We start from the raw sequence: 19,143 nt of genomic DNA on the forward strand, positions 1-19,143 counted from the left end.
TCTCGCTTCTTCCAGATCACCATCGTAACTTGAACGGCAACTCGGGCAGCACAGACGACGTCGGCGAAGACCTGGTCGTAATCCGGCAGAATCCTCAACAGCAGCAGCAACATGTGAACAATCAAACCCCAACCTCATCGGCAGCGAACGTGGTCGTGACGAGCGGATCGTACGACGCGTCGAGTGTTACCAAAACCACTACCAACTCGGCGTTCACGCCGATCAACGTTATGCCTCCGCACCTGAACTCGCTGGCAGCGGCCCATCACCATCAGCAGCTGGCGGCAACGCAGAGGCCACCCTACCTGTACGACGCCATCAGCTTCCAGAACCAAAAAACGATCCAGCAGACGGCCGGAAACGGCGGCGGTGGCGGAGGAGCCGGCGGAAACAGTTTTCCCAATCAGTTGATTTCGCTGCACCAGATCCGGAACTACGCCCATCAGCCGACGAGCGGGTTGATATCGGGGGAGCATTTGCTGATGGGCGGCGTCGGGAAGACGGAGAAGCAGTAGATGGGTGGGACCCGGGGGGAAGCGTAAATGTGGTTGATGGATGGTAGGGGGGATTGAGAAGGGGGTTATGTTTTGCGGGGTAGAGTGGGATTGACGGAAATACGGTGGAGAAACGATACCTCGGTTTGAGCTTTGTCGGCTTTGTGACGTTCCGTAGATGATGATCGTTGTAGAGGCGGGGATTGATGGGGAAGTCGAATCAATGTACAAATCCTTTTTAAATGGCACAAGTATTGATTTTTACGATCATTCTGTACGGAATGGCATAGTATGGTGTTGGTCAGTTGACAGTGATAAGTAGAACATTCGGTACGTACAATTCAAGTTATGATAGTTTTTTTTTTATTGAAATTCTTACTAGAATGTAAGGAATCGCAAAAGAATTCAATACAAATGTCTTACTTGTCGATTTTGCTTTTCAATTTACATGGTGCTGAAATCTAGAGGGCAGAATCCTCCAAAAGCACTTATGCGAGATTATTTCGCAGGTTCTTCAGGAATTTGTATATAGATTCCTCGCGGTAAACCTTCCTTCAGAAATTATTCTAGTAATTTCTTCAGAGTTAGTATTTTGGAGTTCGTTTAAGGACTCTTCTACTTTAAGCAATTCTTTTTTAGATTTCCCCTCCAATTTTTAAGGATCTTATCCAGAAGTTCCACCAGCAGTTCTTTGAGGGACACTTAGAACAATTTCTTTGAAAATTGCTCCAGTAAATCAAACGCTACTACTTCCAGGATTTTCCACAGAATTTTTTTTTCCTAGGGCCTGTTCCAGGTTTGAATCCCAACGATTTCTCCAGATGTTACCCTAGCAGGTTTTCTCAAGATTCCTACAATAGTTCCCAAGCAACCAAAACTTCAGTTAAAAGGGCATCTTTTGACTTGAGCAGCACTCTTTTTAAATAGTTGACTGAACTTTTGTTCACATCAAGTTCATCTAAGTTGCCCAAATAGAATGATGTTTTCCATAAAGTAGAAGCAAGTTTCGACTCGAACTTATTCTGAACCTTTTAGTTGTTGATAAGTGCATGAGTTACTTTTTCGAGAATCAAGTTCTGTTAGTATCCTTTATGATCTCTCATTCAGCAATATAGTTTCATTGGAACACAAAACCTACTAAAAGTGAACTTTTGAGTTCACTGCTTAAGTAAAATCTAAACTTTTGGTTGCTTTTTTTTCATTTGTTTTCTTGTTTTAGTTCTCACAAAATAGCCTCAAAGGATTCAGAAGTTGCTACGTTGATTTTTTTTTTAATTATTCTTCCAGTCATTCTTCGAGGTTTGACACTAGCAAGACTTCCTCAAATGTTCAGGCGTTCTATCAATCATCCTTGTAACAGTTCATCGGACATTTCCACAGAAGTTCCATCAGACATTATTTAAGGATTGGTCTAAGTAATACCTCATGAATTTTCTCAGAAATATCTCTAATGATTTCCAAATTCAGAAATTCACTTCAACTGCATTACATTGTTTAAGTGTTCTTTATACTGTATTACACCACCTTCAGGTTCAATCGATGTTAGACGATTCTGATATTGTTTATAGAATCAGACAAGCTGATGTTTTTTTCACAGAATTCCGGTTATTAGTTTCAGCACAGATGATAGTAATCATTTGAACATAAAACTGTTTCCTATTATATGCAATATTTTGAGGTATTGTCTCATTATTTTGCCATATTTTTATAACTCAAATAAATTTCAAATGAGAAAGCTTGTACAGTTGCTGCTCCCGAGTAATCAAATAGCACTTTAATTCGCCCTCCGTGCTAATATAGGGCTATTATAAAGCTGGCAAGCCCTATATTAGCCTATAACAGCCCTATAAGCCCAAAAAGGCGAATTAGCGGGCTAGTGGTTACTTGGGCTACCATTGAAGATGTTCTCAAAAAGCACAATATACAATTTCAGTGGGTTTTTTCTTGTCTGCAACCTCAAACTTTTTTTTTAAATTGAGTTAATATTTATAAAAATAATGGCCTAAACTACAACATTAAACTAGAGGAGCACGACCGCCTAGCATCTTGCACTCCATGAGTTTCTGGTAAGATCTTTGACAAATGTCTCTCAGAATCGAGTTAAAAAAATGTAAGTTTCTAGTATCTTTGCCAGATTTCTACTCTTCATGGAATTCTAATGAGATCCTTAACAAACTATCAGGAAATCTCAATGGTAACTTAACAAAAGCATCTTTGTGAAACTTCTAAATTATTCTTGGCAAATTCTTTGTGAAACCATGATTTAAGTAATCCATATAATTTAATTATAAGCGACAGTCTGGCAAACAGGACTCCTACAGATTTTTGACAGACTTTAAAAAATAGCCTTGAGAAAATACTTGTCAGATACATACCTAGCAAAGTCAAAAGTCAAAAAGAATAGATTATCAACAAAAGGCTAGCTATATATAAGAACTTATACCGTTCTGATTCTTACTACGGACATTTAAGGCTTCATAGAAGTATAACGCATCAAAAAGCTTATAAAATAAATCATTTTGTTTGATTCTTCAGCGTTATCAAGCCTTCAAAACACAAAACTTTTGAATGGTGGGTCAAGATATTGATTCCGCAACATGAATAATTTTAAATAAATTGAAAAGTGCGGACTTTTCATGATTCTTAGTCCGGATGCTTCCTCACTTTTGTCTCATATTCCGGACACTTTGATTCGAGTTCCGGACAGCGCATGAAAATCATGAATAGAATAGGGCAAAACAACAATTGAAATCGTCAAACCACAAAAGAGACGTCTAAGGCAGTTGGGGCTTATAAAATCGTTATCAATAGAAAATGATTTTTAAACGAGCCTCGAAAGTGTGAACTTTTGAAAGGCGAAAATTGAAACATTTCGTGTTCCCCATACAAAGTGGAGTGTCCGGAATTTGAAGCTGTCCGTAATATGAATCAAAACGGTCCTCATGCTTAAATCGGCTAAATAGAATTTTCTCGAGATCGTACATTACAAGTCCGGAACATTAAAAATGGAAAAAAAATATTTGTAATCGCTGCTGTTCGGAATATGAAGTATGTTAAGGGTTTAAAACAAAATGTAATTTGCACAGAAAATTGTGAAAATGGCAAAATGTCCTGATTTTGAATCTCCAGGAGATGGTCACCCTATTTCCAAAAGACTTCCTTAACAATTGTTTGCAGGCAACCTTGAGTAAATGCTTCGCGTAATTGAATAATAAATTTCACAAAGAATTTCTGGAGGACTTCTCAAAGAAACCTAAGGAAGAATCTCTGGAGTGATTCCTGAAGATATTTTTCAATCATGATATTAAATCAATCTTATAAAAATCATGAGAGACAATTTGGTAGGAAGTCCTAAGAAATCTCGAAGCATCTTTGGAATTAATAATACTTATTAAAAAAAAAAAAACATTTTGGGGCTGTAGCTTTTGCCGTGATATTTGTACTAAGTTTAACTTAAAGCCCGGGACGTATGTTTGAGAAATTTGCTGAGCAATATGTTAGCAGATGTTGTTCTTTTTGTTGTCTTCATTTAAATCTACTTAACTGACGCTAGTTCAACACTCAACAGAAGTTCTAGAGCAATCTTCAGCAGAAAGATAGATGAAACCTCCGATACATTTTGAAAACAAAACAAAAATCTAGATGTTACCCTGATAAGTGTGAAGCTTCTTTCTCATTTCAACCAAAGTAATTTACAGATATATGAAAACACGCCGAATATTTAGTCTTACTTACAGCTTGGTGCAATTTGTTTAGTAATTTCGTTGGAAATAATTTCAAAAATTCTGAAATGCACCAGACAGGAACTTAACCAAGAACACCTCGTAGGATGTCTTGTTCAATTTGTCATGTTGGCTTCTGACAGATTCCCTTTATATCTCTGAAATTTATGAACGCATTTTTAAGTATTCTACTAAAACTGATTGCACTTAAACTGTTCCATGAATTTGGCTCGCTACCTGAAATGCGTTTTCCCAAAAATATGTTTCACACACCTCTACGATATCTGATAAATCTTCAATGAAGTCTTGCAAGAAAGTTCGTTATAAACACTTCACTTTTAGGTCACTATTTTGAACACCGCTAACAGCCTTACAATAGGAATTTCTGTCTAATTGACTACTGCAGATCATCACATTTACAATATGAATTTTAGCGTGAAACCTGAAAGGTGATATATTTTGAAACGAGGAGGCAGTGTAACGCCTTTTCCAGACAGGAATTTTATTTCCTTAAGCTTTTTTCTGCTCCAAATAACTAAGACATATCTAGAGAAATTTCTTAAGGAATCCCTAAATGATGCTGAAATAATCTATGGAGGAACTCTTAATGCAAACTCTAGAGTATATCTTAAAGAAACTCCAGCAGAAAAGAATCCATTGAAAGAATCCCTTGAAGAATTTTTGGATAAATACCCGGTTTGGAGGAATCCTTTGAGAAATTCTTAAAAGAATCCCTAGAGTAATTTTTGAAGACACTCTTGGAGGAACCCCTGAGAAATACCTGGGTAAATCTCAGGATTAAATGTTTTTTTAATATGTTTGAATCCTCTAAGCAGAATCTCAATAGAGAAACAAAAATAAAGTAGATTGGAGTACCTTGTACCTCTTAATTCCGCCCCAATTGCTTATCTCGGTTATTTTGACTATCACTTGTAGCCTTCTTCACTGTTGATACGAGTAACTGACACTGAAGAAGGCTACAAGTGGTAATCGAAACACGCGTATGCCTAATTAAAAGGTACTAGGTACTACAATCTACTTTTTTTGTTTCTCTCCGGATGAATTGCTGTAGGAGCCCAATAAGAGATTACTAGATTCGTTGGAAGAATTCAAAAATTTTTGAATTAATAACTTTAACTGTAACTGGAGAACTAGGAATCGTATAGAAATTTCAGGAAGAAAATAGAATTTCAAGGGTAAAGTTTCGAGGAATTATTAGAGAAATATCTGAATAAATTAACGAGGGGCGGGACAGCCTACTGATCTTGATTTCTGAGCAAATGTGGGTAACTCAAAAGTTGCTCGATGCGTATAGCCTGCTCAGAGCAAAGCTGTCCTTATTATTATTTATCTTTATTAGAGTGGCTTTTCGCCCTTGGCGAGTTCACCACTTGGAAAAAAAAAGTCTGTCCTTTTTTTGAGGAACCTTTGGAGGAATCCTTAGAGAAATTTCCGAAGGTATATACAAAAAAACTTACAGGCACCCTTGAAAGAATTTCTAAAGTTATCTCTCTAGGAATCCTTAACAGTATTACTGTAGGAATTTCTGGGTAACTCCCGGAGTGATTCGTTGATGTATCCGTGGAAGAAGGCTCGGAAAAATTTTAATGGAGTCCGCTGGTCGAAAAACGGGTGGAATCCCGAAAGGAAATTTTTAAGAACTTTAGGGTAAATAACTGGTAGACAACCTGGAAGAATCTAGAAGAAACTCCGAAAAATTTTTAGAGAGACGCCTGGAGAAATATGTGAAATAAATGTGAACGCATTTGAGTGGCATAATGCCTTATTACGCAACCCTTCTCAGATATTGTAAAACAAATGTAGAATCGTTAGAGTTGATATATTAAACAATACTTTTCAGAAATAGTAGCAGAATGATGATTTTTTACAGCACGAGTCGAACATTTATCCAACGAGGCTTACCGAGATGGGTTATCACGACGAGTACTGTAAAAATCGAGTTTTGCAACGAGTTACGTACAACATTATTTGCAATTTCGTAGAGGACCACTTGAGGGTATCAGAAATTATATCGGGATGCTTTCATCATTATGTTGCAATTTCTGAAAATTGTTGTGTTTGTATAATTAATTCATTACGTAACTCAAAGCAGTTGTGCAATAAATATTACGCAACTAATTTCAGTTGCGTAATGGTTATTACGGCACTACGATATTCAGTGCAGGAAAATAAGCCGTTTCAAAACAGATAGATGTGTTGAAAAGCAGCCTATTACGATGAGGAATTGCAAAAAAAAATATACGCCATTTATTGTAGAACACATATTGAACTGCGCTTGTTGTTAAGTACAACTTTTGTTGTAAAAAATTCCGTTCTGCACCTAGTTGCGTAAGCTAGTATTACCTTGAAGTGTTCTACACTCACTCGTCCTTATCACCTACATCATCCGACAAAGCTCAAACGAATCTCGTTTCTTCATCAATAAAACTTATTGTTGCCAATCAATCGCAAAACTGAAATAAAGTTTTAAAGGTTCAATCATCCCCACACTCACACAACATAATCGATTCCCCAAAGTAATCCCCCATTTTTATATCAAGATCTCGGTGATTTTAGTGTGTAAGCGAAGCAAGCGGATTCAGATACCCACACTCATACAAAACGTAACAAATTCAGCGTGGTAGCCACTGGCAGAACGAAACAAAACTGAAAATTGTCCCAAAATTATCTAATTTAACACAGCTACCACACTATTCGATTCTTTATTGTAAATACCAACAACTTTTGAAAACAAGCACAACGGACAATGGTGACACGAATCTGTCACGGGAGTTTCACCAAAAAAAAAACGGTAAACTGACACGCGCTCAAAGCTGTTGTACTCTGTTCAATTTGTATATATGTATAGAGCCTTTTCTTATTTTTTGGTTTCCAATAGTCAAGGTCGCTTTCTTGATTACCATTTTGTTCGTTTTAAACTTTGCATTTAATTTCAGCTTCAATCTTCAGTATGACGTCGGTTCTAATAGTTTAAGCAAATTCACCCCGTACTTTTGCACCCCTTACAAAGTAGTTGAGATGAACATAGTAGGAAAGCATAGAAACATAGGTTTATTTCATCGAACAGTCATGTGTAACACAACCGTGGAAAAATCGAACACAACGCAAGCATGAGAAAGAGTATACTTAAAATCATTATTTTTTATTGGTATTTTTATTTACTATTTAGTCGATCGAATGAATGACATTGTATTATAAAACAAAAGGGTAGTAGCATACAACTGGTAGTAAATACAGCAAAAATAAAATATTTGTAGAGAAAGTGAAGAAAACAAATCCCCTATATATTTAATATTCTATAGATATTCGAGTAGATGAAAGCTACGTTGAGCATGGATGAATCGGAGCCCGGCGTGAGTGATAGCGAATAGCGTTCTCTTCTGTAACACATGGATCTAGCTAATATATCAGAAGCCTAAATTTACACAATCCCAAAATGTGATTTTCCTTTCTGTATCCCGACAAACTACGAGTAAAAAGGCGAAATTAAAATTAAATACAAATAACACTACGAAAAAGTAACATTAAACAATCGATCACAAACCCGTATGACTCCCTGTTGATTCGTGAGAGATCTCTTCAGAACGATGCAGACGTGGTGTGGGAATCGATGGAACGCAGAAAAACATAAAACATGATTGTGTAACATGGTGGTTTAGTATAACTGTAAGAAAGAGAATACCTAATGAATGTAGAATACCAGATACATTGTGTACTACTGCGATCGGATGGTGACCCCGATCAGAGGTGAAAGCGTAATATCGTAGATTGTATAAAACAAATTTTAAATTAAATTTGAAACAGAATAAAAAGTGGTTATCTAAAAAAAAATGGTCGAGGTTGTAATAGAGCCCCAAAGTGAATATCACTGCACCTATGGACTTACATAGAGTGGAGGGCAAAATAATCTTTTGTACACAGATGCGGAAGTCATGCACTTTCTTGATACCTAATGAACTACAATGTGTCCACGCCGAATGGATGAGTCTTCTCCATTGAGCTCGGTTCTGGGCCAATCGCTTCCAGTCGCCCTGAACGTTACCTTAACTCCTCCTCAACTGCAAAAAGCCATCGTGAGCGCGGCCTGCCACAAAGTCGTTGTTGAATATTTTCCCTGCTTGTCGTTATTCCGGCATACTGGCAACGTAGCCTACCTCAACGCAACCTGCCGTGTTTTATAAGCTTGACAATATCCACCTCTTTATACACTTGGTACAACTCGTGCTTCATGCGACGCCGCCAGATGCCATTTTTTATTTATCCGAGTATTGTTCGCAGCACTTTACGTTCAAAAACCTCGAAAGCTCTCCAATCGACTCCCTTCAATGTCAACGATTAATGACCATATAGGAAATCCGGAAGAATCAGTGTCATGTAGGGTCAGGCGGGGCAAGATGAGCACCCTAAGGATAAGCGCGATTTAAGCCTACTTAAACGTTATTATTTTGGTAAAATTGGTAACCATCCTTATCTTTTACATTATTACTATGACCACCAACCATTAAAAGTTTTAAAAAGTGATAAATAGTTTTCCAAATAACACTTTAAAAAAGAGCTTTTTTATCATCGGTCAAAAAAACTGCGGGGCAAGATGGGCACCCCCATAAAAAGATGCAATTTACTAAAGAAAACTATTATTTTTCAATGCTTGCAATATCCCAAGATATTATCTTTAATATCTGATAATATTTATCATCAACTAGCTTAGTTTTTAAAACTTTTATCAGAAAATAACTAAACTTTTCATAAATTGCTAAGATTTTACTTAAAAAACGATAAAATTTGTTGTTTGTTTGTATATTTTTTAGAAAAATTGTTTTGTGCAAAGAAGATACCGTAAGTCAAGCTTAGCTGTGAGCTGTGGTTCTATAGTTTCACACTTTTACTTAATTTTGAACATGGTGCTCATCTTGCCCCAAGGGTGTAAATTTATTAATATTATCAAAACAATTGAAATATTTTTTAAATTTGATAAAAAGTTTTGCTCCTGATTATCTACAGAAGATTATTCTATAACTATACAGCCAAAAACGTATGAATTAATTTGTTTACGCAACAAAAATATCACTTTTAAATGAACAAATCTTATATGAAAAGGTAAATTTTTGGACTTCTATGTATTTTGGACAATATTTACGTTGTGCTGTTGATTTTTTAGCTGAAATTTATGGCCATCATATCAATTTAATGATAGTCATCAGAACCCCAAATAATGTATTGAAAAAAAATCGGTAGGAACGACACAAACTAGGGGTGCCCATCTTGCCCCGGGTGCTCATCTTGCCCCACATTCCCCTATAACGCTTTGTTTTCGTTTGCAGGAAACGAGAATTCAGCTGAGCCAAAAGTACTCTGTATATGCATCCTAGAGGTTTGGTATCGCATGAGCATGAGCATGATTGGCCGCCCGCAGATGCTACTCCGTTATTGCAAGAACAGCTGTACTTACTCAGGGAACCAACAGACACTACTCGGGATCAGTAGGACCCTCAATGTGCACCTGTACTTGCTCTCATTATTACAACAAACAATAACGGCGCCGACTGCGTCCGAATGCAGGTCTTTTTGGGATGGAAGGGAAATGTTGACGTGTCACTTGCTTTATGGAAGCCGAGGACACACTTCCACAAGTAGACACTGGGAGTTTGGATATGGGAAAGGTTTGAGTAAAGGATTCGTTTTGGTAAACGATAAATGTATAATTTGAAATGAATGCGCCTAACCAGATTCGCGATATTGCTCGATAAAAGCATTGAACGCCGAACAAATGTTCGTAGCTCGCCCCACAGCAGCAAGCGACAAGATCAAAGCATCAAACACTACTAATACGCGTTCCGCGATACTATTCCACCGTGGTACGCGAACGACGCGCGACATGTTTGATCCTGGCCTCGTCGCCCGCCTCCGCAGAAGCAAGCAACCAGGTCGAAGGATCAAACATTTCTCGCATCCTAGAGGTTTGGTATCTTCGACAAACTGTTTTGGACAAATTTGTACTACATTTGGACTCGTTCGGATTTTATCTACATGAGTTAAAACTGTTCTATATCAGTTTTATCTTTTGACAGGAGCACCCTAGCAAAAAACTTTCTTCTGCAAAGTTGTTTATTCAGGATTTTTTTACAGTTCTTTTGAATACACTAACCCTCTATAGCTGACGTGGATGGCGCTGTATGACACTTTAGTAAAAATAACCAAACAAATAGACCATTTCCGTCAGATCTAAGCCCCAGTTGTTGTATTTTTCTTCGAAAGACAATGAATATTAACCAGACCCATGGCACGGGACGACTTTTAGCGTAGCCAACATCTCCATGTGTTTACTCATTTTCGGGTAATTTGAATCGAGAGTGCAATCAGAATGCGAAGTTTTGTTTAATGTTGATTAGAAATCCTTTATAAGAGAGATTCGCGGAAGCTGACATTTCTGTCAAAGTGTGAGCCAATCGAGCAGCGAGAGCTGTCAAAGTGTGAGCCAAACGAACATGCGTTATGTTTGTTTTGAACTTTTCTTGAGGAGTAATGTTATCCACTTGAAATTATTTCGGTAAAAGTGATTTTGCATGAAGCAAAATAAATGAAATATTTTTCTTTATTAATTTTTTTTCAATGCGATTTTTAGTTGTTGATTTTTTGGGCTGTTTATTAGTTTGAATGTGTAGCTCAAAGATCTATAACGAAACAAAATAATATTTTTAGCGATGAGGAAGTCATGTCCGTGTTACAATATTGTTCTCGACGCCGAGCAAAATCAGCACTGCTGGTCTGTTGCCAAATATTTCCATTTTACTTCCGCGTATCTCTCTATATAGGATCACTAATGTTTATGATCCATAATCGAGCAAGTGTCACAACCAAATCACTGATTGCTTGCTTGGAAGCTTGCAGGATGCTTTTTAATGTTCGCTCTTCTTCCAAAACCATCGAAATGTTGAATGTGCTTCGACTTTTTGGCACATTATTAGCTGATTTAACAATATCAAAAATTGATAATCAAACCATACGCTTCCAATCGCAAAACGCAACATACTGTTAGTCATCTATACTTTGGTAGCGCAACTAGTCAGATAATGAGAGATTTGATTTTTCACGCATCCATCACATGCCGCTGTGGGGAAAAATGTTTTATTTTCCTGATATAAGACGGTTCACAGTGAAACAGTTAGGCGGAAAAGGTAGGAATATCCATTCTCTATGTTCTACATACGTTTGTTTTTTGTATTATTGCACTACTTTCATAAAAATTGTGATCCGGCTGGTAGGAGCACTAGTTTGAGGTTGGAAAACCAGGATATGTGAGGTTAGTTTCATTGGAACTTTCGCCTGAGCGATTTTTGCGCTTGAATAAAACACGATTCGGGACATTCTCCGCTGCCCCTAAAAATACCATTGGGTAGATAAATGAATTCTCTACCATTGGATCTCATTCAATTTCATACATAAGTGAAGAAAGCGGTGAAAATAAATATTTTGTTCCGAATGTTTTGAAACCATGAATGAGTTTGACATTGCTCTCGTCAACCATCATCATGACGACAGCAGCACACCCCACCGGACCAATTGTCGTCTTGGGAGCGAATAGCAAACAATTAAACAAAAGAATGGTCTTTATTTTCACAGTTCTTACAACTGACAGTGGGCGATATTCACTTATCGCCCGGGACATCCCGAATAAATATGAACCGTATCAGTACTGTTTCTCATACCTTGCTAAACCATTTCCAACAGTAGCTGAACCATTTTGTATAGTATGCTGAATAACAATATATCCACCCTTCGGCAAACGGTTTCAACAATTCGGCAAACAGTAAATAGGAAAATAACAATGTAGGAAATAGGCGGTTAAGTTATGTAACCATTTAAAATCGTCGATTTTCTCGAACAAAATTTGTGATCAACAGTTTGCCGAAAGGAAGACATATTATCCATTTTTCGCTAAATTTACTATACGACAAACAGTTGCGAAACAGTTGAACCATAAACTTATAAGAAAAATAAATAACGTATGTGTAATTGTTTGGTTACGGTTGTTTAGTGTATTTCAACCCAATACTGTATTGTCATGTTGAGATTTTATTATATGAAATTGAATGAATAAGAAAATAAAATGAAACAAGGAAATATGTATTCACAATACGAACACATTTTTCCTTGTTTCATTGTTTCTTATAAAGGATACAGTTAAAAAAAGCTTTGTTTAATTTGATTATTTCCATTCTCTTCCTACACGCTGGTTTTTATTTGGATTCTTCGGAAATTGTTTTAAGGCTAATCAGGATTTTTTGTATTTTTCTTCTCACTTTAAGCATTTAAAATAAATCATTTATCATTTGTATCATTTATTTCCACATTACGAGTTATTACATTATAATATTCATACTATACCTCTATTCCTTCTAATGATACACCGATAAACCGTTCGCTACCTGTCGGTCGACTAGTGGTTCATTCACTTCGGAGGCTTGAAAGCAATCCACTTTCTTTTAACCGGGATTCCAACGTAAATCATCTGCCGCACTTTGCCGCTAGAAAACATCTACTACTGGACGCCACCCGCCCAGCATGTGGAATTTGTTGGTAATGAAACATCCAGTTGTTGGTCATTACGGGAAAATCCTGGTGGCGCTTCCTGATCGACATGAGAAGGAGCAAAGTTTGAAAGCAAGCCGTGACTTACGACACAGGAGTAATTTTGGGAATCATCTGCCGGAGGGCTTAGAGGTGCTGCTGGCATGTTTCCGATATGCAGTAGGTTAATCCATCTGTCTCCGTAAACCTTTTCTAAAATAAACTTAAACTTTTTTCACTTCCACTCTAATCCTGAATCAACTTCACTTTGGTAACGAACACAAAACAAAAAATAAACTGACGAAAATATTACACGCTCCAAAAATTGCTCACAGATACCGAAGCATGTAACTATTCGCCAAATTGTTGAGCATTGGTAAAATAAAGTAAAATGCAGATGTGTTAGTGTGATGCACAAATTTAAACAAAACTTATTTGCCAAATGGTGGCGAAATATTTTCACTATATCTTTTAAAATGTCATCTTCATATTATTTAACGATATCTCAACAGTATATTATTCTGTTACTGTTCGGTATGGATTATTTGAACAGTTTTGAATAGTAATGTGTTTTGAGATCAATATTGTATTATATCAAAACAACTGTTTGTGGTACATTAACCATTTCAGTTTGAAAAAGTTTACTGTTCTCAATATAAGACGAACTGGTTTTTGGCTGAGAGAGACTCGCGAAGAGGAAAAATATCAACGTCATATGCAGCCCAGTTTCCCCTCTCACGAAACGTCAAATGCAGCCCACCGTTTTTATGGTTGAAAAAGTGAAAAGTATTGTGTTCAAAGTAAATTGTTATTGAAAATCTCAGTCAGCGGAGCAGTTTTTTCCAAAGTTGCTGATAAATCTAAGCAGAAGATTAATTATTTCTAATGTATGCTACGTTTGCTGGTATGAAATTTTACTCAAACGGCTATTTATGATTCGATGTGATGCAAACTCAATCTTTTTTTGCTGAGAGGTTCATGTGAGGATTTGAACGGCTAGCGCATAATTGGTATAAACCAGTGAATCAAATTGTCATCAAGATAGACGAAAAACAAACAACAAAACAAGCACGCTCATAACCGTTTGTCGCAACTGTTGCGGATAAGGACACAATTAAAAGCAAAATTGTCATGACAATTACAGAGTACAACATTGTTGAAACTTTTTCAACTCGCGATTCATCAGCTATTTTAAACTCAAAACCAAACTTGTTTAATGAAAGCTGTTTGATAATGTGTCATGGTTTACCAACACGGAGAAAGTTCTCGAAAATTGCAATGCGAATCCCAGAAAATCGCTGTGCACGTGGTGATCGATCTTTGTCATATTCTGTTCAAGTGATGACAAACTCATGTTGCGGAATAAAATTGTTGCAACAAGTATAGGAGATGACAATGTCTTTATTGCTGCGTGTTGGGTGACAATTGATTCACTGGTATAAACACAAAGTGGAATAAGAAAAAACTCAGCAATCACAGAAAAAGAAGACCGTCTTCGCGAGTCTCGTCTCAGGTTTTTGGTATGCGGGATCCTGGCTACGAAGAACACTGTGTATCGATATATGGTCGTCATGGGCCTGATATTAGCGCTTTCAGATTTTGTTTATATGCACTCCTGATTTTCTTACAAATTTTTATATGTATGGATACTCACCACATTTTGAAAAATAATTCGAGATGCGGCACAGTTGGTTCAACCCTATAAGGGCAACTTCACCGGTGGTCCAAATCACTGTTTGGTTCCAAATTTTTGGACCATGTTGAAATTTGGAGCTTGCACCGGTGTTGCAAAAAATGTTCCAATTTTATTTTATACCAGTTTTCTGGTCTACTTTTTTGGAACAGGCTAATTGCCTGGTCTATTTTTGGTCGGATTTGGAACAAGATTTGAGCTGTTCCAAATCTGATTTGACACACGTTTGTTTACCAGTTCGGATTTTTCTCGCAGTTTCACCATCGTATTTTCAACCTACTCATTTGAGGTAAGTAAAAACAAAATCAATATTGCATCGGTGCTGTTTTTTAAACAATATTTTATTCCGCTTTCAGCTTTCCGCTTTCATTTGGACTCACACAGGACACCTCCAGGAATCATCAGGGTTTTTCTCCAGGGAATCATTTAGGAGTTCGTACAAGGATTCCATAAGGAATGTGTACGGGAAGATATTTGTCACCCCCATCGACGGTAAGGATTTTCTCCTTCGGGTATTTTTCAGAGAATTATCCGGTGATATTCTTTAGGAATTTCTCTGGGGATTTGCACCAGGAATTTCTCGGGAGATTTCTTCCAGGAATTCTTCCGGCGATTTCGTCCAGAATTTCCTCTGGATATTTCGTCCAGAAATTCATTGAAAGAATTCAAACGGGTTTTTTTCGGAGATTTCCTCCAGGGAGTTCTTTGGGGATTTGCACCAGGAGTTGCTGTGGAGATTTGCTCCAGATATTCCTCCAGTTATTTAAAGGATTCCACCAGGGATATCCCCCAACATTTACTCCAGGGATTTTCAATATAATTCCTTCAGGAATTCCCCCAGCAATTTTTCAGGAGATTTTGTTCAGAAATTCCTCCGGGAATTTGTTACATAAATTCCTTCGGTTATTTTCACCAGGAATTCCTCCGGAGATTTTCTCCAGAAATTCCTCCTATGATTTTTTCAAAGAATTCCTCCAGAGATCTCCCAAGAACTCCTCTTAAGGTTTCCCCTCCGGGGATGAGGGATTTCCACCAAAAAATCCACCGGATACTTTTTTCCGAGAATTCTTTGGGGGATTCTTTTTCTCCATAATCTGTCCTGATTTTTTTCGAAATATCTACAAGAATTCTCCAGAGTTCCTCAAGTACAGTCAAACCTCTTGAAGTTCCCATCGACTCATGGAACAGAAAAGCTTTGGAAAGTTGTTTGAGAGGACCATCATAGTAAACATGAAATGTTGGTTCTTTTTGGTCCATGTGTCGATATCGAATAATAGAAAATCGACTCATGGAGGTTTTACTGTAATCTCTCGGAAATGCTCCAGAGTTCCTCTAGGAATTCTTATGAAGTTGCTTCGAATAATTCACTACATCCTCTCCGGGTGTTTGTTCAGAGTTCCTCAGAAAATTTCTTAAAAGTTTCTCCGGGAATTGCTCTAGACTTCCTCTGTGAATTCCTCCAGGTTTTTTCTTAAGTCTTTCAAGAAATTCTTCCGGATTTCCATCGGCAAATTTTAATTTCCTCCAGGAATTTCTTCGTCAAGCAATTACCCCGGAGTTTCTCTAGAAACGCTTCCGTTTCCTTCAGAAAAGCATCCTAAGTTTCTCCAGGATTTCCTTTGGAGATTTTCTAGGATTTTGTTAAAAATTCTTACAGGACCCACAGGGGATTTCATTAAGGAATTTCTGCGGGGTTATTCTTCAGAAATTTGTTCGAGGATATTTTTAGTTTTTTTTCCCGGAGTTTTTCTCCAGGAATTTCTCTGGGAATTTGCACAAAGAATTTCTCCGGAGATTTCAAGGATTCCTTCGGGAATATCCCCAAGAACTCCGGGGATTTTTGTCAGGAATTCTTCAGGAGATTTGCAGTAGCAATTTCTCCGATAATTTCCTCCAGAAACTCCTCGGACTATATGCTCCAGGCATAAATCCTGGGATTACCTCTAGGAATTCCTTCGAGGATTTTCTCCAGGAATTCCTCAGGGGTTTTCCAACAGCAATTCCTCTGGGGATTTCGTTCTGAAATTCTTTTGGGGATTTTGTCCAGTAATTTCTCCGGATATTTCATTAAGAAATTCCTCAGGGGATTCTTCAGAGATTTTCTCCGGAGATTACCTCCAGGTATTTCTCTGTGGATTTGCACCAGGATTTTCTCAGTAGATTTTTTCCAGTAATTCCTCCTTGGATTTCCTTCAGAGATTTTTTCAAAGAAATTCGTCCAGGAATTCTTCTGGGAATTTAGCCCAGGAATTCCTTCAGTGATTTGGAGATTTCTTCTGGGGATTTTGTTAGTCCTCTAGAGGTCTTTTTTATTCTGGCGATTTGCTCTAGGAATTAATCCAGAGTTTGTTTTTGCAAAATTTCCTCCGGGGAATTTCTTTAGGAATTCCTCAGGGTATTTCAAATAGCAATTCCTCCTGGGATATTAAGAAATTCTTCCGGAGATCTTCTCTAGAGATTCTTTTGGTGTTTTTCCAGAGAATTTATCTGAAGTTTTTCTCCAAAACTTCCTCCAGGAATTCCTCCGGAAATTTCTTCCGAGTATTTCTGCAAGGAATTACTCTAGAGGCCATTTATATACTGGCGATTTGCTCCAGGAATTAATCCGGAGATTTTTTCCAAGATTCCTCTGGGGAATTTATTCAGGAATTCTTCAGGGGATTTCCAATAGCAATTCCTCCAGGGATAATAAGAAATTCTTCCGAGGATTTTCTCTAGAAATTCCTTCGTGTTTTTTTCAAAGATTTTATCCGGAGATTTCCTCCAGAATTTCCTTGAAGAGTTGAACCAGGAATTTCTCCGTAAATTAAGTCCAGGAATTTCTTCAGGACTTTCTCCGGGGGTTTCCTGCAGAAATTCCTCTGGGGATTTTTTCCGAAATTTCAAAAACATTACCGGAGATTTTCTCTTGTAATCGCTCAGGGAATTTCGTCCAGAAATTCTTCCGGGGATTATCTACAGGAATTCATCCGGATATTTAATTAAGAAATATTTCCGGGGATTGTCTCCAAGAAATCTTTCGGTGATTTTCCACAGAATTTATCTGGAGTTTTCTTTCCAGGAATTTCTCCAGAATTTCGGAGATTTCTTCCAAGGATTTCTTGCAAAAACTCCTCTAGAGGCTTTTTTTTATTCTGGCGATTTGCTCCAGGAATTATTCCGGAGATTTTTTCAAAGATTTCCTGCGAGGAATTTCTTCAGGAATTGCTCAGGGGATTTTCAATAGCAATTCCTCCGAGGATTTTCCACAGAAATTCCTTCGTATTTTCTTTCCAGAGATTTTATATGGAGATTTCCTCCAGAATTTCTCTGGAGAGTTGAACCAGGAATTTCTCCGGAAATTTACTCCAGGAATTTTTTCAGGATTTCCTCCGGGAGGTTTCTCCAGAAATTCCTTTACCAGGGATGTTCTCTGGTAACCCCTCAGGGGATTTCGTCCAAGAATTCCTCTAGCAATTTCATCCAGAAATTCTTCCAGGGATTTTCTACAGGAATTTCTACGGAGATTTCATTAAGAAATTCTTCCAAGGATTTTCTCTAGAAATTCCTTCGTATATTTTATTTCAGAGATTTTATCCGGAGATTTCCTCCAGAATTTCCCTGGAGAGTTGAACCAGGAATTTCTCCGGAAAAATAACTCCAGGAATTTCTTCAGGATTTTCTCTGGGGGTTTTCTCCAGAATTTCCTCTGGGGATTTCCTTCGGAAATATCAGGAAATTTACCGGGGATTTTCTCTGGTAATCCCTCAGGGGATTTCGTCCAAGAATTCCTCTGGGAATTTCGTCCAGAAATTCTACCGGGGATTTTCTACAGGAATTCCTCTGGAGATTTTGTTAAGAAAATCCTTCGTACTTTTTTTTTTTCAAAGAATTTACTCCGGATTACATTAAGGATTACATTTTATTACTCCAGAATTTCATTAGGAAAATAATAATAATAAAAATGTGTTTGATGATTGTCATTTATATATTTGATACGCTAGAAAAATTTCTGATTTCTGATCAATAATATTTTTTATTTTCCAGAAATCCAGAGTCAGCATCTTCGAAGCTCTTCCCGATCGCCGGTACGCTGAATTTTTACATGAACCGGAATCTCATCGACGAGAAATTATGGACATGCTTATTCGATGGAGGACATGCCGGGATTAGGTCAACTATGTTGTTGCAAAAATGGAACGGACTGCTGCAAACAAAGCGATGGGAAATTGAAAAAAAATATGTTGTGAAATTTCAAGTGTATATGTGTATGGAATCAATAAAAATAAAGTTTTGCTTGATTGATTGCTCTACGTAAAGAGCTGCTAATTTAAAGTTAGCATTTATAATTTCATTAATCATCATTCTATAGCAGCTTAAAAATAGTCTTGAAATGCATAAATCTATGCATTTTTGAATGGATTACATTTAAGACAATATTATAGATTATATTACATTTCTATGAAAAATGTTGCAGAAGGAATTAGCAATTGCTTCAGAGTCCCTGTAGGAATTCTTTTGGAGATTCTTCAAAAATTTCTCCGGAGATCCTCATGGAATTTCTCCGTAGTTCATCTGCGAATTCCTTCAAATTTACTCCGACTATTATTTTGTAACGCCACCGGTATTTTTTTTCAAATTTCCTCTGTAGTTCCCCCTGTTTTTT

The 19,143-nt window shown here is 37.3% G+C and overlaps 1 protein-coding gene and 1 long non-coding RNA gene across 5 annotated transcripts in view; both read left to right on the forward strand.

Annotated features, from left to right (window-relative positions):
• LOC5565476 (zinc finger protein rotund) overlaps positions 1-2,202 on the forward strand; it is a 118,561-nt gene extending 116,359 nt beyond the window's left edge. For all 4 annotated transcript variants that reach the window (XM_021849349.1, XM_021849350.1, XM_021849351.1 and 1 more), the window contains one exon: positions 16-2,202. In XM_021849349.1, coding sequence (XP_021705041.1) covers positions 16-515 — 500 coding nt within the window. In that variant the 3' untranslated portion in view covers positions 516-2,202. The remainder of the gene's footprint in view (positions 1-15) is intronic.
• A 12,303-nt stretch (positions 2,203-14,505) lies between these two features.
• Positions 14,506-18,812, forward strand: LOC5571566. Its single transcript, XR_002501519.1, has 3 exons — positions 14,506-14,787; positions 14,855-14,990; positions 18,525-18,812. It is a non-coding gene; the product is annotated as an uncharacterized LOC5571566 (long non-coding RNA).
• Positions 18,813-19,143: the final 331 nt, after the last annotated feature.

Source organism: Aedes aegypti, chromosome 3 (assembly GCF_002204515.2).
Source record: "Aedes aegypti strain LVP_AGWG chromosome 3, AaegL5.0 Primary Assembly, whole genome shotgun sequence".
In the NCBI taxonomy this organism is placed as follows: Eukaryota; Metazoa; Arthropoda; class Insecta; order Diptera; family Culicidae; genus Aedes; species Aedes aegypti.